The following is a 24,493-nucleotide window of genomic DNA, read 5'->3' on the forward strand; positions in this document are numbered from 1 at the left end:
CAGATCTTTTGTTTTTCTTCTTGTTGAAAAAGATGTTTTTTTTACATTGTACAAACAATACATTAGGTTTTCTAAAGTAAATTATTCCCTACACTCGGTTTGGGGTGCAGTTTCAATTCTGAGAAAAGTCTGGTATGTCCTTGTACCTTGAAGACCTCTTTATCCCTATGTCACCTGAGCCCCAAACTGCCAAAACTCAGAGGAGAGTGAAGGAGGGTGGGGAGGAGGGAAGGAAAGAGCAGTATGTAATGACGAGTATGTAAACTTTATCCTTAATGTCTCATTTGGGGCCCTAGCAAAAGCTTGTGGCAACTCCTGCTTTCCATGCTACCTGTGTCCTGAAGGTCTGTTACAATCCCGAAAGAAAATCTGAAGGCAGACAGTGTGCTCACTCAGGAATGCTGTAGAAATGTAAATTCAAGGCAGCTTTCAGGGAGAAGGCAGAAACCTATTCAGAGATCAAGGAACAGGAACAGATCGCTTACTACGTCTGCATTCTGTCATCAGATCCCAGTACAGAAAGGAAGGGAAAAACATTAAGATTCACAGCCACTTTTAGTAAATGCTAAGCAGTGCTTCTAATGGAAGCAGAATCAAAATAGGATACTGCTGGAAGACAGGTGAGAGAGATGGCAGACACTGTTTTAAAGCAAGAGAACTAGTTCGCTGCTACTTTTTGAGAAAACTTAAGAGATACTCTGTTTTAAACAAGAGAAAAAGGGAAAAGTTTCTTTTCCAAGGCAAATCGGCCTTGAATTGAAGGGCTAGGCTATCAGTCTCTTGCAGCTTAGCTAGGACAACAGCAGGTGCTGAATTCGTGGAGAATTTTGTTTGGCAAATGTGGAGCCATGTCACTATGGCAAGCAGTAGGGAGAGGGAGAGAGTTCACAAATCCATCTGTATAAGAAGGGTCACATTTTCTCTTTTCAAAATATGCATATCCACATCCATTCACATCTAGAATCTAAACCACAAAACTCTGCATCTGAAATGCAAAATACAACCAAGCCCTGGACTACTACAAAATGCCTTTTCCCACATGCCAGTTACATGACAGATCCTTAGAGGAGCCTGGTGTGCTTCCATATTCCTTTTTGCATCGCTTTCAGGATGACCTCTATTTAAACTTCATCCCTATGCTGCTCTCATATGCAGACTCTGCATCCCACCAATTGCCCCCGCCATATCATTCACCAGCTCTTCCACAGAGCGCTATTTTTCACATGCTGTCCCCACATTCCGTAAGGTGATCAGCTTGTCTCATTCCTTCAATATTTTCTCCTCCTTCCTCAAACAACTAGCCTCAAAGCTTGTTTTTCAAAAGACCATATACAGTAATGTCCTCATTTCTTCTGTGTTAATATACTATGTTGCCACCCTAATGCTGGTTTCCTGGACAGGAAGAGAAATTGCTGTTTTCAGGGACATCTCTTGTACAGAAGAACATCCCTGTTCTTCCAAAGGACCATGTAACACAACGCTGTAGCATATATAACACTATCAGCTTTTTCACTTGTATGTCTATGGTCTCCAGCTTGAGAGATGCTGAAGAAAGAGCAAGAAGTGTCTAGGCACCTCTTGTCCCTTGCCCCCAGACTGATCCCTGGGAAGCATACAGCCGAGCCTGAGCTGCTGGGAGGGAAACTAAACAGTACATGCCAGTGCTAGGAGAGCAGAAGGGAGGTGGGAGGGATAAGGAGAAGGGATTAGTCTTGTGTCGGTCTGTCAGAGCAAGATGTTCCAGCGCAGCTTGTGTGGTTCCCAGCATCCAGCACCAGGGAAAGAAGGGACGGGAAACAGCAAAGAGGAGGCAGGAGCAGGACCAGGTGGGAAGGAACAGAACAGCACCTATCTAGGTCCTGCTTGCAAAAGGGCTGAAGATCATGAAGGGGTTTTGGCCCATCGCTGCTCAGGCTGTCACCACACATCAGGGCTGGTAGTGGGGGGGCCTGAGAAAACAGCTCTCACAGTGCCCCCCTCCCCGCTTCACTGCCTCCTTCCTGACCCAGCTGACCCATCCTCCTGTTTCCTTAGCTGCCATCACCGCCCTTCTGCTTATTCCTGGAACTGCCATTTGCACACAAAAATAAACAGAGGAAATCTTCTAAAGGCAGTCCTGGGCTGTATCAAAAGAAGCGTGGCCAGCAGGTCAAGGGAGGTGACTCTGCCCCTCTACTCTGCTCTGGTGAACATCCCCCCGGAGTACTGTGTCCAGCTCTGGGGTCCTCAGTACAAGAACGACATGGACCTGTTGGAGCAGGTCCAGAGGAGGGCCACAAAAATGGTCAGAGGGCTGGAACACCTCTGCTATTGGGGAGACCTTATTGCTCTCTACAACTACCTGAAATGAGGTTGTAGCGAGGTGGGGGTCAGTCTCTTCTCCCTAGTAACAAGCAATAGGACGAGAGAAAACGGCCTCAAGCTGCGCCAGGGGAAGTTTAGGTTGGATATTAGGAAAAACTTCTTCACCGAAAGGGTAGTCAAGCATTGGAACAGGCTGCCCAGGGAAGTGGTTGAGTCTCCATCCCTGGAGGTATTTAAAAGACAGGTAGACGTGGTGCTTGAGGACATGGTTTAGTGGTGGACTTGGCAGTGATAGGTTAACAGTTGGACTCAATGATATTAAGGGTCTTTTCCAACCTTAAGGATTCTATGGTTCTATGAAAGGCTGAAAGAGCTGGGGCTGTTCAGCCTGGAGAAGACAAGGCTCTGAAGGAGACCTTGTTGTGGCCTTTCAATACTTAAAGCGGGCTTATAAGTAAGACGGAGAGAGACTTTTAACCAGAGCCTGTAGTGACAGGACAGGAAGCACAGGTTTTAAACTGATAGAGGGTAGTTTTAGACTGAACATAAATAAGAACGTTTTGGGGTTGGAACTAGATAATCTTCCAACCCAAACTATTCTATGATTCAAAGAAATACTTTATGATGAGGGTGGTAAGACACTGGAACACATTGCCCAGAGAAGTTGTGGATGTCCCATCATTGGAAGTGTTCAAGGTCAGGTTGGACGGGGCTTTGAGCAACCTGATCTAGTGAAAGATGTCCCTGCCCATGGCAGGGGGATTTAATGTGATAATCTTTAAAGGTCCCTTCCAACCCAAACCATTCTGTGATGCTATGACTGCAGGTATTCAGAGCTATGAGCATAGCTCTAACAGGGCAAAGCTTAGCTGCGCAGCAAACAGCAATGAAACGCAGTGCATCGTGGATACCATTGACTGCCAACAGCCTTGTACAACATAACAGCACACAATACTTTGCCAGACATACAAGTACAGAGAAATACCATTCTTGATGGCGCAACTTATTTTCTCTCTGAACTTTTTCCCCCCCCTATATATTTATCTCCTCTTTTGTTGTACAGTGTTCTCCATATCCTCAGACAAACTTGGCCCCAGGGGTTTCAACTGACAGCACATGCAGGAAGTGTCACTCTAGGGCAGCCTAAGGAACGCATGGTCTACCACACAGCCAAGAATTGTGAAAGCACTTGAAGTTGCCAGATGAAGAATAATCTTTTCCTTGTACCTCCATCCAACTTATATTTTTCCACTTGAAACTTCTGCTTACCGTAAACATGCTTTGCCTTGCTCTATCTCCTCTCAAAACAAAAGGAAATTGATATATTTTTCTTAGGCTGCGGCTGATCACTCTCTAGTGAGATGTACAGTGAGCTCCAAGCGGAGCAATCTGTCTCTTAAGGACGTGCGTTGCCCATGCAAAAGGATCTGTCATCCTGCTTACTGGCCATGACTCAATGGTGCTCATAAAACTGAGACTACAAGAGCAGATAGAAGTCATTAGAAAAGTGCCATTCTGCTCTCTCACACACACTGAACTCCCTCTTTGCCTCCAAGTTAAGCAATTCACAAAAAAACCTGTTTGCTTTCTTGCCATAGCAACATTCTTTTCCTGTGATCAGTGCAACAGGTCCACAAATGGACAGTGTTTACCGGGAGTCACAACATGGGAGAGATATGTGGCAGCTCTTCTCTTTCAATGAAGCAAGAAACACAGTGACTTTTAGCAATACCTTTGATAATGTGTTACTTGGAAGAAAAGACCACACCTGTGACCAAATTTTGCAATTCCAGGAAATTAGTTTTCTATTTATATTTTAAATCTGTTTGACTGAAAATTCATTTTAAAAGGAAAAAAAAAAAAAAAGGTGAAGAAGAAAGAAAACTCCCCACACGTTATGAAATTTGGCCACAAAGAAGATATAGTTAATAAACAAAGAGAAGGCTGGAGCACACTTGATACTAAAAATACATAAAAACAAAAACCAAAACAACTCCCCCCAAACACAACAAAACAAAACAACTCCCAAAAAGGAAAGAAAGAAAAGAAGAGCAGTCAACTGCCTTTTCCAAGTTTTAGGAAGCAGTGAAAGCGAGGATGCCAGGACTGGTCCCTAAAGTGGTTAAAAGCAGACTGATGATTTTCAATGTCACTTGAATAGTCAAGAACTGTGAAGGAACAGAAACGTCCTTCTGAGGGCCAGAAGTGTGAACTAGGATTACACATGCAGACCTAATCACAAAACTACTGAAGGCATGTATATAGTTTTGCACATCTGAGCCTTCTGCAAAACACATGTGGTTGAACATATGTAAAACCATTTGCAGGACTGCAAGTTAACAGCCAGATGTCGTGGTATAACAAACTGCATCCATCAAGCACCTGGCTCCCTTCTGAACATTGGTTACTCTTTTTTCTTGTTTACCACAACTGGTTACCAAGTTTGCAACTTGGCCCAAACCATGGGTCTTTTCCCTGCTCCCAGTGCTGTCATGCATTTTGTATCAGATAGTGGATAAAAGCAAAACCAGGGGGCCCAGCGAGGTAGAACACACTGGCCACCGCGCTGCAGGAGGCAGCTCCCTCTCTCCTGGTGAGCTCCAAGGCTCCTCCTCCCTGAGGGTCCCTGCCTGGCCATGGCGGGGGGAGCGAAGGTGCCCTTCCCAGACTGCTCATCCAGGGCGAGGGTTTGCCTGCTCCTGCTGTGTTGTTCTGGGCAAAAAGAAGAATTGAAACCTGGTGTCCCGCTTCCTGGCAGAGCACGGTGACTGCTGGGCAGTTGTGCAAGGCTGGACAGTACCAAGCCGCCAGTGGTTTTAACAGGAGTGATCTAACCTGCCGGGCTTTGTGTTTTGATGCTGTCAGTGCGCGTCACTTTTGCCCGAGGCGTGACTAACGCCGCGGGTTACTCTGCTGCCTGGGGAGTATCACTGCAACCCAGAGTTTCTGATTGTTTTGTTTAACTTAGAGTTCAAACTGAGCATAAAAATGCACAATGCACGTCCTTGCAGTCTGCGCACGCCTTGATTACAGCAGGACCGTGTCTCCTCGTTGCCCAAGTCTGCAGCGGCATCCCTTGCAAGTCTGACCTCCTGTTCTTTCCTAAAACTACTCTCAACATTTACTATTTAGCTCAGGCTGAACTAAGAATTTTGGCCCAAACCAAAGATTTTTTTAAAGGATTTGAAATCTAAAATATTTGGTCTGGGATCAACCCACAACAGGGAGTGATTTTTTCATTTGGTCACTGAATCAGAAAATCACTTCTTCGAGTTCCCGATTCGCCAGCCACACACAGACAGTAACAGACAGGGTATGTACAGGAGCATATGAATATGGTGAGATTATTTATACAACCCTGAAATTTAAAGAGGACCAATCTTCTTACAGTGAACCACATTATATTTAAGTCGAAGTAGCAAACGCTGTGGGGTGGGAGGGGAAGGTTGGGAGGCTGAAAATGGACAATCCAGACTTGGATCTCGTTACCTGGAATATCCAGAATCCGTATAACTCAAACATGTGGATTCGAGTACAGCCTGAGTTCAGACTAACAGGAACTCTGTGACAGCGTAACTTCAGGGAAAGGAATTTGCTGCTGTACTACTTATGTCCAAAGCATACAGAGGTAAAACAGATCCACAAAACAAAGCTCTCACAGGATGTAAGAGCCACTTCTTTACACAGCCACTAAGTTAATTTTCTAAAATCCAGGATAAACATCATAGCTTACTGTACTACAGGAAAAGTCACCGTCCTTCTGTTTCATGCCAGTATTTTGAAAGCCTTTGCGCTATATTTGTAGCAGACATAACATGATGCCATATTTTCTTACTAGCAGAAAAGCACTAAGAAAAAGAAACAAGGCAAAACCAGCCTCTGTGATGTCTCACAAAATATTATCTATTTCTAGTTTTCCTACAGAAAGGGAAGGTTGTCTGTATCCAGGCTATGACAGATTTCAAAAACAGATAGTAAGAAGTCATTGGGATTTACAATAAAAGGAAAGTGCTGTTAGTCATGCGAAGGGTGACCCCTGCGTCCCTGCTGGGCCCCAAAAGCACAAATGATGACTTACCAGTGGCTACTCCCCACAGCCGCTCTTCTTGGAATTGCAACATTTGATATGTAAAACCCTTTCCTTCCTCACCGATGAGGTTTTTGCTGGGGACCCTTACGTCTTCAAAAAAGATCTGAGCTGTGTCTGATGACCTCATGCCCAGTTTGTCTATCTTTTTAGCAACGTGAATGCCTGAAGAGAAAGGGGTATTAGAAAGGCTACAAAAAATAGAAGCACTATGTACAAGTACAGCATTTGAAGAAAGCAAAGTTTGAAGATGTGAAGGTATGTGCCAAGACTACAGTGAAACCCACCTTTAGGAAAAACATAACAGTATTCTGGAATTTAAGAGTAAAATGGCCCACATCCTATTTTTAAGAGTTTTTCCATTTTATTTAACTAGCAAATCAGAAACTGCAATTGTAAAGGTCCCACTTTTCATTATGTCCCCAAGTAATAATTGTTTACTAGTAGTAATAAACTTACTTCATGCATGTCTTGAAACAATGCAATATTTATTTGCTTATATTTGATTTTTAGTGCACTATAATAAAACGCTGAAATTCAATTTTGCAGTGTTTGCTGAGTGCCTGCACTGCTGTGAAACAGTAGAGAAATATTTAATAATGACAAAACCAGAGCTATGTTTTAAGCTGCAACTAGAGAATTTCTTGTCCTGAAAATCCTCTTCTTTCCCTCTCTTCCAAATTCATCCTCCCCTGTCTAGCCTATCCTGATTTTTTTCTGGTACCTGTAGAAGAGAGACTTTATAATCATACCACACCATTTTTTCCTAATAATAAAAAGTTAGACTCAAATTCGTAACTGCTACAAACACCCAACAATTCCATATCAACTCCAAATTTTGTTAAAACTATGTATTTTATGATGGCCTACAAAATGCTGTTTAGTTCATTTAAGTAGTCATAGAAAGGTTCATAATAATCACTATTCATTCCTCTGAGTTGCCATGAGGACATGCTTGTGAAGAGGGTTTGCTTCCCCACAGACCACCCTACACAGCACTGACTCTGACCCCACGTGCAATGGTCTGTTGGAGATGAACCCAGTTCCTTCAGGTTTGGCCACATAAGACTTCACCTACCTAGTCACAACAGGTAGGACTCCTTCCTCTTGTTTGTTTTTTTCTTAGCTACAAGTTTTTCCTTGCTATTGTTCAGATGCAAGTATGACTTACCACTGTGCCATGAGAGTTTAACAGACATCCACTGATTTTTTTATGGCAATCCCCTTGTCTTCAGTTTTTACCTCCTTGTTGCTCTGGGGCTAATACAAATATTTAGGATGGAAGTCAAGAATATTTCAGAGGTAAACTGAGGCCAACAACCAGGTATAAGGATTTGTGCAAAACATGCTGATTACATCTGCCAAGTCCATATACATAGAAAAACAGTCCTCCAAAATCAGCAAGTTTGCAGAAAACCAAACATTTTACTACCCATATACATAGTATTCTAACGAGTTCTGTGATGGGGAGATATTCTGGTAATATTTTCCTCTTTATTTTCCTAGATTTTCTCTCAGAATAAGGTCCACATAGACTTCCACACCTTCCTCTCAAGATTTTTCTCCACCAGCCAATCTATAAACAGATTATGTGTTAGGAATACTTCCTTTGATATGTGTTCAATGCAGGAAGAAAATCAGAACAGCTGTATAAAAATTTTTGACTCTGGATTGAAAATTATGTAGCAATTTGCACCCAGTCATGCCAAAAAAGCATTTACAGTTTGTTTCTGTATTAAAATCAGAGCTAAACAAACACACACTGAACCATTTACAGGCCCAAATGATTTCTGGAACATCTTTTCCTGTTGCAATATTACTGCTTAGTTTCTTTGAGTCTCAGAGATCATGTCTTCGGTCTACTTCCAGCTGGTTTTATGCAATCACTGCTCCTCACCCACAGGAAGATACACTTACTGCTCTTGTTAGCGAGTGGTTTACTAAGGAGACTGCTGGAAAAAGTACAACTGCTGCCAATTCTTTATACTGCTAAATCAATCCTGTTGTGTACTTCTCCGGATCTACATACAACAAAAATATTGAAGAAAGCTCTTGCAGGTTTGGTTAGAGGAGCTAAATGTGTTAATGATTTCTACCCATACTTCTTCCAGATTGGGTTGTATGTTCACGTTTCCTGAATCCAGCAGCATTCCCCCCTTTGTTGTGCCTTACCAGTTTCACTTGCTCTTAGATTAATTCATGTTTCTCATTCAGAAGGAGGCCAAACTGCATCAGCCTCATGTAGTGCCCCCTCTGTTGCTAGCACGTGCTTTACATTTTCTTTTTTGAAGGCAATGATACATAATCATCTCTTTGGCTATAAAATGGGCATCAAATCTTCCTTTACTTAATGATCTTCATTTTCTTCACAAAGGGTACTATATACTAAAAATTACCAGCAGCAGTAGAAATCATCTGCCCAGGTAACTCCTGGAGTTTGTCTGTATTAAATAAATCAGAAGCCATCCAATAACACACAAATCTCAGTCTAGCAAGGCCAAGCACCTGGCTTATTAAAATCACTCTAACAGAGCCATTTGTGCTACTTGCACCAGTATCACTGAGATGGATTGCTGAATCTCTTCCCGGGCAGTTCTTCCCAGGCGTCTTTGATTTTTCATTTTCTCCCACTCTTCCAGCCTTCTGACAATCTCTTGTATTTCCTACATTCTATCTTGAGAGAAAGGCTGTCGCTCTCTCCTTTAAAAAGGCACATTTTAAATTGCAACCTGAGCAACATGGGCTGCAAGCCATTTGTCTATACATCTTACACACAGACATTTTACAACTTCTTAGATTCTCTTCCATCATATCAGAAATTCAGCGGGTTTTTTTTAAGACTTTGTTAGTATGAGGAGTATTCACCTAATATGGATATCTACTGTGAACCTACACTGCCACTATCCAAATTCCCTTTATGAGAAATGTATTCAGCAGTGTCTGTCAAATCTAGACCATGATTTGCTTCACCCCAAAATAGACACTGTACACACCTAAATTTAGCAGAAGCAAATCCTGCTTCATATCTCCAATAAACTACCAGTTGTTGAAGTTAATAATTCTCTTTCAGACATGTAACTTTTTTTTTTCTTTTTTTTTTTACCACCACATTATACAAGTATGAAACAACTAAGATTTTAGTGAAAAATGCTGGACTAGTGTCCCATGTCCTTCCAGCTGCTAGCAAGGAATGAGTTATCGCCGCGCCATGGATCCCTTCCTTACCCTGCCATACAGGCTGGTGACTGCAGCGGTTAGTCAGACATAACGCACTCCTCCATTGCTCTCATTCTTGAGCTTTGACACACATACATCTACAGACGCTTGACAGTGCATCATTCGGTGATGTCCTCCAGATGCTTCCCGTACAGTCTTGGTCTGCTGCCCTCCAAGGAGCACAATCTTTGCAGACAGACATCCTTAGGATGTATCAAAACAGCTGGAGCTTCCTCCTCACATCTGTGTCAAATGGCAGCCTTTTTCATACTTTTCCTCTTTGTCTTCCTGAAAAATCTCTCTTCTGATATGACCCACCCACTGAGCACGATCAACTGTCTTAATACTTCATTTCAAAAGGTCACCAAGCTTGATGATACATTTTGAGGAGTGCAATTTTTGTTTCTAGGAAGACTTCTACACTTCTGCAGACCAGGTTCAGGTGACTCAGGCTATTTTTCTACTCAAAATCTATTTACTGCAGGTAAAGAAGGTCTGTGTATAGGCTGTGTGACCTAACAACACCCCCTCCCCCCAAAAAAGCTACAATGACTCACATGTCTTTTTGGAATAAGCAAAGTAGCTGAAAACCTCCAAGTCAATCTCTGTATATTTGATCCGCCTCCAACAGTGGGTTGGCTGCTCTGTTGTTTTTGGAAAACTGATCTCAGAAAAGTAGTATTGTGTTTGGTCTCTGGCCCTTTCATGAAAAATCACAAGGAGGACTTCATGAAGATGGCTGGTAAGTGAGTTTACCTGGAAATTCACGGAGATTCTGGCTCTGAGTTACATGTTTGCTCATCACTTATCATAAGCACAAAGTCAATAACTAGTGAAGTAGCTCAGGCCCATCTTCTGTGAGCTCCTATCAAAGCCTGTCTTGCATGACCAGAGGTTGTAGAAACTCACAACCCACTCAGTACTTGCTTAATTCCCAAGGTAACTCACCTACTTGCTTGACTTACTCCATACTGAAATTCACTTACAAGACACTCCCTTAAGTAGCTCTCATCACCCTCTTTTGCAACATTGGAGACCTGGGTTTTGTTCTCAGTCTGATCCATTAAGTGAACATATGGACCTTCACTTTACTGCCTTGGTGGTGTCCCTACATGTGAAATGCTGATAATGACATATATTTTGTATGTAAAATACTCTGAATTGAATGAATGAAAATGCCATAGATTTTAATATTTTATATTACTATATAAATACATTAATATGGATTATTATATATCAAATAGTTATTATATATTTAAAATGTGTTACAATATTTTATACTTTATATATTAAATAAATTTATATATTGCGTAATTTTTTAGATATTAAAATGAGTGAAAATCAAAAAGGTTTAAAAACTTTTGAACAGGTGTTAAAACTGCAAAAGGTTCCCACCAACAAAACCTTAACTGTATCCTCTCTGAATGATGTCCTTTACGCATATAGCACATTATTGCTGCAAGGTCTGGAGACTACTCAAGAACAGACACTGTATGGACTGTACCACTGAAACTTGTACTCATAGATCAGGATGTATTTCTTTGGTGTCTTCACCCAAATTACTAGTCTTCTTCAAAAACAAATCCCTACTTCCAAGATCTTTGAAGCTTTCACTCCAGCCCACGTTTAACTCACAGACTACTTTTGTAATTTAAGCTGCTAATGATAGTAGCACCCTGGCAAAAAGATCCCTTTGCAGAGCACAGCCATGAAGCGCCCTGGGTACACCTGCACTTCTCTTCAGCAAGCCCACCAGTCTGGGTGATAGAGGACGGTTATCGGAGGAAGATCAGGACCATCCACACAACACAATCACAGCACAGCATTGCATCCTTCTAGTATTGAATACAGCTAGTCAGTAAACCCACCCTAACGGAGTCAGGTACTGCCCATGGGCTCCTGGGAGGCAGGTGTTGCCATGTGGGATAAGATTGTTTTGGGAGGTATTTCCCAAGTTTGAAAACTCTTTATCCTTTTATTTTCACATGTTTGAGAATCACTTCCAATATCTTCTGAAGAAATAAGAGAGCAAGCTTAAAAATACTTCTCCATTCATTGAAAAAAGAAGTATATATTCTGTGCACCAGTCCTCGTACAAAACAGGAAAGAGTTTAACGCTATTTTGGAAAGATAATTTAGGAATATTTTACATATAGTTCATATGTAGCAAAGATCTATGTAAGTAGAGTAATATGTTATTTATTTTGTGGACTGTTTGCATCTTCATTACTTTTAGGGACAGAAAACCAAGATAAAAGTTTTGTGGAACTTCTCCAAAACTAAAAGACACTGGATGTTGTAACTTTCAAAAAAATGTTGGCTCTGTCTTTAATGGTTTCTTTGGCCTTAATTTTGTCCTTGGCATTGACTTGTCTATTCATTCTCACAGAAGGTTATGAAATATTCACATGCAAACGTATCGAAACAACTTTTACAAATTTATTTTTTGGCGAAAAGGACTCGCTATATAAAATTATTTGGGAGTCACAAGCTGAAATCTGCAAAACATTTAACTTCCTTCTCGTTTCCTCTTGTCCCCTAATTTTTTGTGGAAGTGTGCAAATGCATTTCAGAACCAACTTTGTATGACAGTGAAGCACCTAACTTAGAGGAGCATTTATGGGTGCAGTCCTTTCTGTCAAACACCTTTCCTTCTTGTATTGGGCATACACAAAACCACCAGTAAAATCAAATTAGAAGAGAAAGAGTTCTGTGTTATTACCAGGTAGATTCATTGGCAGACATATGAGAGATTTATTTCGATGGGCAGGTCCTTCACTGGTGTTTGCCAGCAGGCACATCCAGTCCGCTTGGCACCCGGACGTTGTCCACATCTTACCACCATTTATGACATATTCATCGCCTTTCCTCACAGCTGTCGTCTTGATATCTATTTCAAAACAGAGGAAATGAAGGGTTAGTCTTGTGAAGGAGGAATAAGCTGGTCCCTGTATGACTGGCAGAGTCACTCCCTTGTTCTCTAATATTTGGTTCTCCCTTCATACCCCCCAAGTCCTCTAACCTTTCCAGGCTGCACAAGGCAGACCTGTCTAGACAACTCTTGGAAGGCAAGCCAGGGAAACCAGACCACTTCTTTCACCCTCCTTTAGGTGGAGTCTTCATCCCAGCAGATGAAAGCAGAAAACTTTCCCTAAGTAAATTTGGTCATCAAAAACTCAGGCCAGAAACATTTCAGTCTGAGGTGATCTATTACGCTTTTCTGTTACTGTGCACATTCGTCACTGAGGAGGCCATTTATTTCAGAGTCCTGACTTAAACAAACATAAGCCTCAGTATCTGTGTATGCATAAAGATATACGTACACGCACTTCCTGCATGTTCTTCGTCAGAATGGTGTAATAAATTCAAAGCTAATAAACTTTCAAAAGGCCAAGTCTAAATGCTAAGAATGTCTGTACATGAAGGAGTTCTAAACACCTGCTATTTATACCCCCTGACAAAAAACAATCTTATTTTCATCTGTGAGTGTTCACATCACGCCGCAAGCAGCCCTAGCTGCAACAGACAGCCAGAGTGCATCATTAGTTATTATTTACACTCCAGCAAAATTTCAAAAGGGCTGGCTTCTTTCCCCTGCAATTGAACTTCTTCAACTAAAACCCCAACTGAGGAAGACTCTCCAACCGATATCTAGCTATAAGTAGGTGATGGTATAAGAGAACCCTACCACACCCCTACTAGCACCTGTAAATCTAATGAGACTATAAAGTCCATAAAAGCCCACCTACTGAGGGAGGCAGTAGACTTGGAGGGCAGGAGTCAGCCACCAAGTGGAGTGGGGCAGGCACATTTAAGTCAGCTGGTTATACCTTCATACACACCCACCTCCATCTGCACATGAACCTTCTTCCCAAAGGCTCTAAACATAAACCAAAGCAAAACCAAGTATCTGATCTTCATTTACAAGATAAACTGGGACTGAGGTCAGCATGGCTGAAAAGAAGGCTTGTTAATGAAGGAACTGGGGAAAAATGATGGGAGAAAATTGTATAAGACAAGGGAATATTGGATATAGCTATGGTTAAAGGAACTTAAGAGCAAATAATGATGAACAGCAAGGGAAAGAGATAGTACTAATGTGGATAAAAACAGCAGCCATATAGCTCTTCAGTCAATGAAAGGACTATGCCAAATCTGTATAATAATGAAGGCCAACAAACTGAAGGAATCGAAAGTACTGATGCTCATAATACATGGACATAGACACTGGACAATCATATACATGGAGACTAAATAATAAATGAAGGACACACAAAAGCCAGAATAAGAAATATGACACTGTACTGAAGTAGCGTGAAAAGGATGGGAGCATACACAGTGATTTACATCACACATTCCTTTGTTGTGGAACAGCTACTGAAGAGATTAGATAGAGGTTCCATGGAAGGTCTGCAGAGGAACAATGAGCACTGTGATGTTATCACAAATGTAAACAGTGCTTGCAAGCATGGCGTCAGAGAGGACTAACCACCCAAATACAGATTAAAGAACAAATACCTTACTAATGGGAATGTTCAAGTACTCCCAGATGAGATGGCTGATAGTTTGCTTCAAACACTTGAGAAACAACTATTCAGAATCAACTTATGAAGAGTTGATTTTCTTTAATTTGAAGAAAGATGACCAAGTCAGTAAGTTTTATGTTTAAAATACAGCAGGCTTTGAAAACCTACTTAATTTACTACAGTCAAGTGGACTCAGTCTCAGGGACATGGCTATGAAGATAATTTGGAATATTTGACTGTAACTGTTCTCCCTGATACAGCATAGCTCTGGGAAAAGGCTACTTCAGTGGGTGCTCTGTAACTCATTTTTGGCAGGTCCACACCACTGGCCCCATAGCGCCTATAACTCAACAACTTACAGAGCATGCTGTGAGGGCCCCTTCTAGGAAAGGCCAGAAGGCATCATCGAAAGGCATATGATATAGCTAGTGCCATATAAGCAACCAGGGCTGGTCACTTCACCATTCAAATCACAACATACTTGAGCCTCAAGTTTTCTTCTCCACTGTGCTCTTGAGTCCATGCATCTAAATAGATTTGACAAAAGGCAAGGTTGGCGTCAACTTTTAAGGTCAATATTACGATCAAAGATAGGCAACGCATATCCTTAAAGTAAAAAATGAAGAACACATATTATTTACATCATCAGCACAGGAAAAAAAACCCCAAACTTGCATGAAACAGCTTCAAGTCTAACTGAATGAATAATCACGTCAAAAAACAGGACATGGCCTACAGGAAATGAAAGAGATTAATCATCAAAGTAAGCTACAGTTTGGAGGTCAGAAGGTAAGAACTGCCACAGGTCAAACTAAGTTAAAACTTGCAGATGAAAACCAACAAAAGCGAAGAAGATTGAGGTGGCAACAAAAATATTTCAGCCACAGAAATGAAAAGAGAATGAGAAAAAACATGAGGCATATAGAGGACGCCTCAAAACTAAAGAAATATTTCACATGAGATTACAAAAAGATCCGCAATATAGCTGACAAAGCAAGACATCTACAGGAAGGACTGTACAGAAATTAAGATTAGTGAAAACAGACGTTCTTGGTTTTGGCAATCTGCACAGCCTCAGAATACATTTGGAAAGAAAAGAGAACTAAATTTACCAGTGGTATCTTATTTAAAACCAACCTGATTTGTTTATTCTGAAAGCAGATTTTCTAGAGAAATGTAGAACAGGAAAAGTCCTGTTGGACCCAAGCAAACTAAAATTGATGCTAGTAGGTAACTATAAGTTAAAACTTGGACAAAATAAGAATTAGGACAAAAGTGGAAATGTAGGTAAGGATATTGGCAAAGGGGAAATTGCATCAGGTTGCATTAAAAGAGGAAGTGCTGATGTGCAGGGAGGGTACTATTGGAGCTCCTCCTTGGATATCAGCCTTTGGACAAAACCTATTGAATATTTCCATTAATGACCTTTAAAAGAAGAATAGGAATACACTAAAGAAATTTGCTGGTCACACAAACTTGGGAGATATCACCAACACAGACAACTGAGGTATTGCCCAGCAAGAAAGGAATGATCTTGAGTTTTCAAATTCAACATGGCAAGTGCAAGTACTTTGGCACAAAGTAATAATGATTGCTGTATCTTACAATGTTTCAATAGCAAACTGCTAATGAAGATGACCTGCACAGTTAATCACAAGATTCACAAGCCAGCAAACTGCTGTGTAACATTACATATTGGAGGGTAATATTTCCAATAGGGTTGGAGAAGTATTTGTGCCATTACAGACACCATGTGCAATTTTGGTTTTTCATGCTCAAAAAAGATGACCTAAACCCAGAAAAGCAGGAAGATTGGATTCTATTGAGACAAAATGGGGCAAGATATCTATGTTGAAGAGGTAGACATGAACAGGGTTACCTGATGCAGTTGCCTGGAAGACATAACTTGAAGAAAGAGGAAGTGTCTTCCATGATGTATTCTTACGTATCTCCTCCAGACTACCAGCAAATCATGATATAAATTGTGGAATAGTAGTGAGATAGAATGAGACAAAATCATTAAAACCCACACAAATGTGTATACTTTGTGGTACCAAGAATCTTGAAATTAAAGAAAGACACTTTCTACACCAACTGTTCTGTACCGTTCTGCTTCTCAAGTCATCTCTGTGCTAGTTTCGGTCAATACTTTTTTTTTTTTTTGTGCTAGCACATGGTCAATACTATGTACAATATACAACAACAATTTGAAAGCAGACAAGTGCTCCTTCAAATTGACTTGAAATTTATATTAGATTAATATACACAGTCCTTTTTGTTTTGCTGAATTTTGAATAAATTAATCCCAGGAACCTTTCACTTTTCATGTACAGAAACACTTCTTTTTTCTTCTGTGTTTGCATCACCTTCAGTAATTTTGGAACTGGCAGAAGAAAATGCTAGAGATACCTTACTCTGTATCATTTTTCAGTCTAAAATATACTGGCTCACATGGCAGAAGCATGTCCCCAACCTTCACATGTGAACAGTTGCTATGTTTTATTACCCCTTCACTTATCTAAGGGAGACAAACATCCCAATAGCATGAGAAACCAAAGGAAATATCAAGTGCAGTTTCATGCAGTCCAGTCTACTTTAAAGCTGGGCCGCCTGGAAATGATACGTTCTCTCTGCCTCGTGCAAACCAGTGCTACTCAGAACATAATTTAGTGCTGCTCATGCCTAAGTTGTCTGTTTAACTGCCCTTTAGAAGCATTGTAAGCTGGTTTCTGGATTTATACCAGGGATCAGCTCTACCATGACAGGCGAAAAAGTATCGTCATTTCACCCCGCAGTCTGCCTCCCAGCTGCAGTCTGGGTTCATCAGATAATCCTAGCTGATCCCAAATTTCTCTTTAACTGTATTAATCCAAGTGTATCATACCAATTAAACTAGATGATAAACAACATGCAGCTAAAAGAATATTTATGTTACTTATTATCTGGAACACCGCATAAAAAAATTGAAATCATATTTAGAAAGTTCTGATAATCATCTAATTAAACTAGAGAGGCATTAATTAAAATAAATGATGTTTTATTTCCTACATTAGCAAAATTCCATTTTCAAATAATTTTAATGAAAAACAAGTCTATAAAAATGATGGAATTTTTCTTATGAACAAAATCAATTAACCAGAAAGGAAAACAGCAATGGATCATGCAGGAGAATTTAGTCCCATTATTTGACTATCCCCATTAACTCTCCTGAAAACTACCTGCTGTACCCTTGCTCTAACACCGAATAATTATCTATTTGTCATGAGAAAACAACATAAGTTTGGTCAAGGAGATGAACATAGAGCTCCACTGATCCAAAAACCTCTGTCAAGCTCAGCAATTTTGTCTGCAGGAAGACGTTGTCTCAGTTATTTGTAAGAGTACCTTAGCCATCCTGTGTCCAACAACAAAACCTCCAAAAGTGGTTTCTTGTCATTCCCTTTTCCTTGAAGTCCATGATTCACAGTCAGATGAGATATCTTTTACTTTTTCTACAATATTTGTTTTAATTTAATTGTTCAAATTATCTACTGCCTCAGGCACTTCGGAATAATACTTTCATTTGTCTGTATTTTTAAACATATTCTTGCACTAAAATAAGAAAAATAGTTGCATGCAAAGTAACTAAATCACAAAGCTAATAGATTTGACATGGCAAATTCTTCATTAGCTCTAAATAAAACAACCACCAGTTCAGAGACGTTTTTGCTGCACAGGAACGACGGAAGGGGCTGAGATGGGGTAAGAATGAGCGAGAGGAACCCATTGTGAAAGTGATGCCATCATTTTCAGAACAGACTAGCTCTGCAGCCTGCCAACGTTCAGTGGAGAGGTCTGTTTTAAGGAAGTGCAAGCTGTAGTACATTTGAACAGGCCACATCCCCTATCACTTACGTCTGCAGGTTTGCACAACTGACAGTGGCTGTGCAACTACAGGAGGTGCTGGAGTGCTCCCTGCCAGTGGTGAGCTCAGACAGAACAGGGGAGGCAGCAGCAGCAGCAGGACAAACACCAGGAGAAATCCAGGGCCAGCATGATAGCTGCATATTAATCTGTTGTGCTCAGCCTATACAGGGTTATAGCTATTGATTCACTGACAAATACATTTCAATTTGATAGCTTCTGGATGCATCAGAGGCATGCATTACTGCTCCTGGAATATTACTTTTTGCCCTCACCACACCAGACTTTCCTTCCTTTATATTTCTTACAAATGACAGTGGCAAAGAGAAGGGTCAGGGAAACCAGATTCCTTCCATTAAAACACCAGGCTGTCTAAAATTGGCAATTTGCTAGGTTAACTTACTTGCGACATCTGACCCAGCTCCAGCTTCACTGATTCCCAAGCAAGCCACAAAATCTCCAGCTATGGTTGGTACAAGGAACTGTTTTTTCAACTCATCAGAACCAAACCTGCAACAATATAATGAAAACGACTGGATAATAAAAGCTTTTGAAGGTAAACATTATTTACAAGTTAGTTACAAGTTTTGCTCTACCCACACAGTGATCAGTTTTCCTATGACTACGTAGGTAAAACCTGTCCCAGAGCCAAAAGACAGAATAGATGCCCTCCAAAGCTATGATTCAGAGCCTTCACCACCAAGTGCAGCCACAATCATTTTAAACAAGGTTTTTACAAGTATTCAAGCACACAGAAATGTGTGATCTAGATGTCCAAAATCTGATCTTTGTTGTTTTAAGAGCTATCAGATCTAAATAAATGTAGTCCCTGGGGTTTCCCCTCAATGCACCTGCAACAGTTTGCAGTCAGCCAGGATGGAGGACCCGCTCTCTGCATGTCTTCTGACTTTTGCACTAGCTCTTTGCCAGGTTTTAGTGGTGAGTGAAAAGTTATGAAAGGTGATGGCCACCCTCTATAAATATCTGTATTTACATTATTAATATTTCACATCTGCATTTAAATCATACAGTGAAATCCCAGCTTTCTTATACTCATACAGTGCTTCTTCCCAGCCGTTCTTTTAGTCCCCCAAAAAATAAAAAGGGAAACAGCAAACTGTTGATGGCATTTTAACACAAAAAATTCACTTGGCCATATTTCAATCCAGTTAAGAGGCGCCCTCTTTTTTCCGATGTTTAGCTGCTTTCATCGATTCAAAACATGGTCCATCTCATTTCATGGTTGATTTTGTCCTATTTAACATCCACTGATTTGGTCTTGCAGCGTGAATGGTGAGCTCGTGGTCTAGGTCTTGAACCTCTCTTGTGCTAGACTGAAAGATTCCTTGGGTCATAAGATGTCTCTTCTGTGAGCAGAAATCCATAAAAGTCAAGCCTCCTCTGTGGTATGAGGATTCTCAGGTCAGCATCTCTACTCATCTCCTTAGGTTTGCTGGCTGCCTAAGCAGGCTGCAGTTACCCGAGTCCTCCTTCTAAAACACCGTCCCAGTACTTCCAAGGGAGTGACACCATTTTAGCTAAGACTCTGACCCTTCCGCTCCACTCTAACCCTGACACAAAACAGTCAAAGGACATGGGATGGCCAGAGAACAGACTAGGAGCTGGCAGACACAGGGAGCTCAATTCCTAGTCCTGTCCCTGCTGATAATCACGGCAGCAATCCCAAATAAGTACAAGAAGTGAGCTTGGGGTGTTTACTCCTTCCTCCAGCATACTCGGACAAAGTCCCCTGGTCTGTTATGCAGTGTACTTTTTGGTTTTTTGTTTTGGTTTTTTTTTTCTTTTCCTTGGGACATGGTCAAGTATGGCCAGCTGAACATTCATTAGACAAAAAAAACCCAACCAACAACATGAAAAATCAGATTATGAGAGAAGCTAGCAGGGATTTTTGGCAGTGCTTTCTGATGCTTAAAACTTTGCCAACCTTTTGTTATTTCAACAGAGGATTTCCATGACAAGAACTTTTCTCAGAATAATTATTTTGGTTTGATATCTTTGTTTGTTTGGCTTACATTCCAGAAAACAGTTCCACTCTTCTCAAAAATGAGGCTACAGAAGAAGTTATTTTGCAATAAAAAAAAAAAAGTCTGGCAACACTATCTTCAGAAGATCATGGCTCTCTATGCCTTGCAGGAAGGACACGCAGCTCAGCAAGCAGCTAGCTATTGTGTTAGAAATATGTTGTTTCTGTAAAATTCTACCCATCTTAAATGCATCCCAGAAAAATCTTAAGTTTGCATAAATGCAATACTCACTTCTTTCCAGTTTAACAGCTCCAGAATTAGAAAACTCTGTTTGCAATAAGATCATGCTCTGTCTCAAGACAGACGAGACTATGTCTGCTTTCTGGGCCGGGACCATACCCCAGAGCACAGTTTCCCATGTGATCAACTGGGCAGCCTTAGCATCCCTCTAAAATATATTTTCATGCATGTGTGCATGTATACACACACACGAGTCTACAGTCAATAAACCAGACCTCCTCGTTGATGCTGGGTAACCCAGAAGTCCCGAGTGTGAGATTCTGACACATTAAGACTTGCATGAAAGCGGTCCATCCTTTCTTGCTCCATACTTTGTAAGTAGCATTGGTGGAATGTCATGAATACAAACTCAAAAATGACAATGGTATACAATCCTGTAAATGGTGGGTAAAAGGAAAATAAAACCATGACAAAATATAGATGTAAGAACACTTCCTTGATCCACATAGTTCTGTTTATGTGCTCTGCCAATTAGAAATTTGAAGTCACCTTTATTAATCTCAAATATATATAAAAATCTGGCTTCTGACAGGTTAGATTGCTACATTGAATGAAAACATGTCTATCGCACATCACTATTCTGACTTAATTGGGCTGATAATCATCTTGGTAGAACCACAGATCTTATTCACTTTTGTTTCTTCTGCTTCTGGGGAAAAAAAGCTGAGCTGAAGTGAATTAATTAAATTAGTAAGGAAAGTTCTAAGTAGAACTGACAGATACGCTAGTATGATACACTATTAAATGCAAATTGAAATTCTGAATACGAACAGCTGCAGGCAGTTCTAACATGGCTCTCAGCATTTGATCAACACAACCTTTCTTGCACTGGAGCTCACACATTCGAGCACTATTCACCACCAAAGTAAACATAAAGAAAAAAAAAGTTTTCAGATGGTCTATGCATTATTCTACAGTATCTCAAAGATGATACAATAGTTTACTCATGGACTTCCTAGGAATATAAAGAAGATTTCCTTTAGACAAAGAAGAGGGTAACTCTGACCTACTGTCACTTTCCTTCTTACATACTAGCAAGAGGTGAATTTCTCCCAATTCTCCTCCTGGTCTGCTCCTAGACTCAAACTATTAATAATGCAGTAGCCACATGCCACGCTTTTGCTTCAGTGTAGTCCTGCACAGGCATCCTACCATCTGATGTCCAGGTCCAGCTTAGCAGTACTCCTTGGATCATCAAGATACAAGAAAAGAAGCAAGAAAAAACAAAAGGGAAAAGATGCTCTTTACAGGCACAGAAAGGGTTAGAAATGAATGGTCAACAGCAGCAAGCACCCTTGGGCAGCATGGAAGCCTCATTAAGTTCAGTAATTTACATAACCTGGATTTAAAAGAATCCACACTGCAAACAGCTTTCTCTCCTTGAGTCTCTATTTCAGTCAAGATAAGAAGACATGTGAGTTTACAAAACCCACATTTAGAAAACTTTTTTTTTTTTTTTTTAAAAAGCAATAAGAAAAGTGCTCTGGCTCCCAGTTTTTCATCAAGTCTTTAAGCTTCAGTTATTTGAAGATTTTATGAAATAAATTGCTTAGTTCGAGCTATTGCTACATTCTGAAAAGAATACAGATGAGAAGCCTGTATGAGACTACCTGATGGGTATGACTGCCTCATGCAGATGAGACTACCTGAAGGGTTTTGGTTAATGATTACGTCAATCTTCCATTTACTTAGGAATGCATTTTGCACTAAAATGCAGGTATTGTAAAAGAGGAGTCATATTAAAGATTACCCTCTTCAGACCATGGAGTTTTTAAGAGCTATTCGTGTGGCTGGTGTCCTGCTGCTACCACACCAGCTCTGGAGACCTCAAGGCTGCCCACCAGACAACCCACCACCTGGCCTGGCTGTCATCAGGAGCTGGAGAAACCTCAAAGGTATAGGAACAGTGTGAAGCTGTTTTGAGGAAAGCTAGTTCAGAAGCAGCTGCTGGACTTCATACTGCCCCACCGTATTGCTCTGGCCAGGTTAGACCCTCGCAGGTGTTCAAAACCACAAAGCAGCACAGCTGGCTATGGATGCAACAGAACTAGCCATCATGACAGCAATGCTTAATGATAGTTTTTTTAATGATATGTTGAAAGCTGCACCTGTAACAGTCTGCTCTGGCTCAGGGCAAGACATGTCCTACCTTTTGTGCACTATACAAGTTACGTACCAAATGTGAGAGAGAGACAACTCAGTATGTCTGTTCTTGCAGAAGCACAAAACCAAGCTTCCCTTTCGCTATGCCAGTGGGAAAGCCACTCTGCTCTTGAATGACCTCTTCCCATTTTCACCCTTTTCCCAGCTGATCAAGTGGATGTTCCTGCTTTTCAAAACTGCTGTTCTGATTGTCAGCTGCAGCTTCTCTCCTTTACAGCAAACAGGAAAAGAGACAGTAAAACGAACTTTATGGACATTAATTCTCGGGTATGCTGCTGTTCAGGGTGGAGAAAGACTTGGTGACAAGCAAGCTGATGAAATAGGAAAGCACTCTCTTCCCACTAAATAATCATCATTATTCTTACTGTTTTCCTATAAATAATAGGGGGAAAGGAAAGAAAAGAGAAGGAAAGTTTACTGCCTACTGCCGAGATAAAGGAGCTGTACACTGATCTGTTATCACTATGGATGCGTCACCCTATAGCTTTGTTTACAAGCCCAGGGAAATGGATCTCATTCACTGCCTCAGCTGAGAGCTGCTTTCTCCACTCTACTTATAAGCATGAAAGCAAGTGAAGTATTATACCTGAATGCATTTGAAACACCTGACAGAGAGTGATGTTCAGAACCAGGTACATCAAAGGTCAGATCACTGCTGACAAACCATTTTGCATTTAGTTCTCAAATTTACAAAGTGCTACTGCTTCACTTAGTGGAATCTGGGGAAAAAAATGGAGCAGTCTGGGCATCTTGAAGGGAAACAAAACTATTGTCTCCTATATTTGTCTGCACAACAGAAATGCATATATATCAAAATCTGCAGCATTGCTTCCAAGTATGATCATGAATATAACTTTCTGAAGGTTGTCAAAAAAAATCGTAAAGAATGAAGTAAAAAGGGGCAGGAACAGCGAACAGACAAACAAACAGATCTGGGTAACATTTTCAAAATGTATTATTTATATAATTAAAACTGGTTTATACATATTTTATATATTTATATAATATTTAAAAATAAACATAATAATTTTTATAACAGTAATAAAACATATAATTATATATTTATGCATAATAACTAATATAAATTTTTATATATTATTATAGATGAAATATACTACAATAGAAATAAATATAACAAATAACATATAAAATGTATAAATAGTTATAAATATTTATATAGTATTATTCCTATATAAAATAATTATTTTTATAATATTTAAAAATAAAATATTATTTATTTTTATATATTTGTATAATTAAAGCCCATGGAAGTTGCAGAAACAGCATCAGGAGGCATCCTGACACTAGATCTTCTAAGACTTCATTTTTTCAAAGTATGAAAATTTAAAAAGCTCTGTGTGGGTGTGCGCACGTGTGTGCGTATGTGTATCCATCTGTTCAAACTACTGCGCTGTCCATATATCTACTTGAGGAAATATCTGTAATTTATAGTAGCAGAGCATCTTCATGATGCATCACGTTGACTGAGTTGGTTTGCAGGCGCAGTCAATATATGCTTGATGAATGCTGAATAAAGCCCAAAGTTAGGAAAGCCAACAAAGGGCTCCAGACTTCTTTTTAAAAGTTTTTTAGGGGATGATGGTTGATTCCCATATTACTGTTTACTTTGCGCATCGCTGATGCATCATGGGTAACAATGCACAGTTAAGATGCAAAATTTGGATTCTCTCTTTGAACTCGTTTAGGATCACCACAGTACACAGATACCTTTAAAGACACCGTCCAGGTTGTGAATGCAATTTGAGTCCATGACCCAGGACAAGCAGTTAGCCTTCTCACTATACTGCATGAAGTAAAGCGGCACCCGTGTAAAATTTCCTGTAGCAACCAGCTTTCTCTTTTCATTACCAAGATTCACTTTCACATCTTAAGGGTGGGACACTGTACTGTATAACTAGTCAGTGGAAATGACTTAACAGTGAAGGAAAAGTTCACTAATACAGATGGAAATTTCAGATTTCATCATGTTAACAACATTTTCACATTTA

At 40.3% G+C, this 24,493-nt stretch overlaps 1 protein-coding gene across 1 annotated transcript in view; it reads right to left on the reverse strand.

The window, feature by feature from the left end:
• Positions 1–24,493, reverse strand: part of LOC309588200 (putative acyl-CoA dehydrogenase 6) — a 35,422-nt gene that overhangs the window by 9,412 nt on the left and 1,517 nt on the right. The window contains exons 2-4 of the mRNA XM_082307173.1: positions 18,440–18,546; positions 12,330–12,497; positions 6,383–6,556 (exon numbers count right to left, since the gene is read on the reverse strand). Coding sequence (XP_082163299.1) covers positions 6,383–6,556; positions 12,330–12,497; positions 18,440–18,546 — 449 coding nt within the window. The remainder of the gene's footprint in view (positions 1–6,382; positions 6,557–12,329; positions 12,498–18,439; positions 18,547–24,493) is intronic.

The sequence above is a fragment of the Platalea leucorodia genome, assembly GCF_965183815.1.
Source record: "Platalea leucorodia genome assembly, chromosome: 1".
NCBI classification, from domain to species: Eukaryota; Metazoa; Chordata; class Aves; order Pelecaniformes; family Threskiornithidae; genus Platalea; species Platalea leucorodia.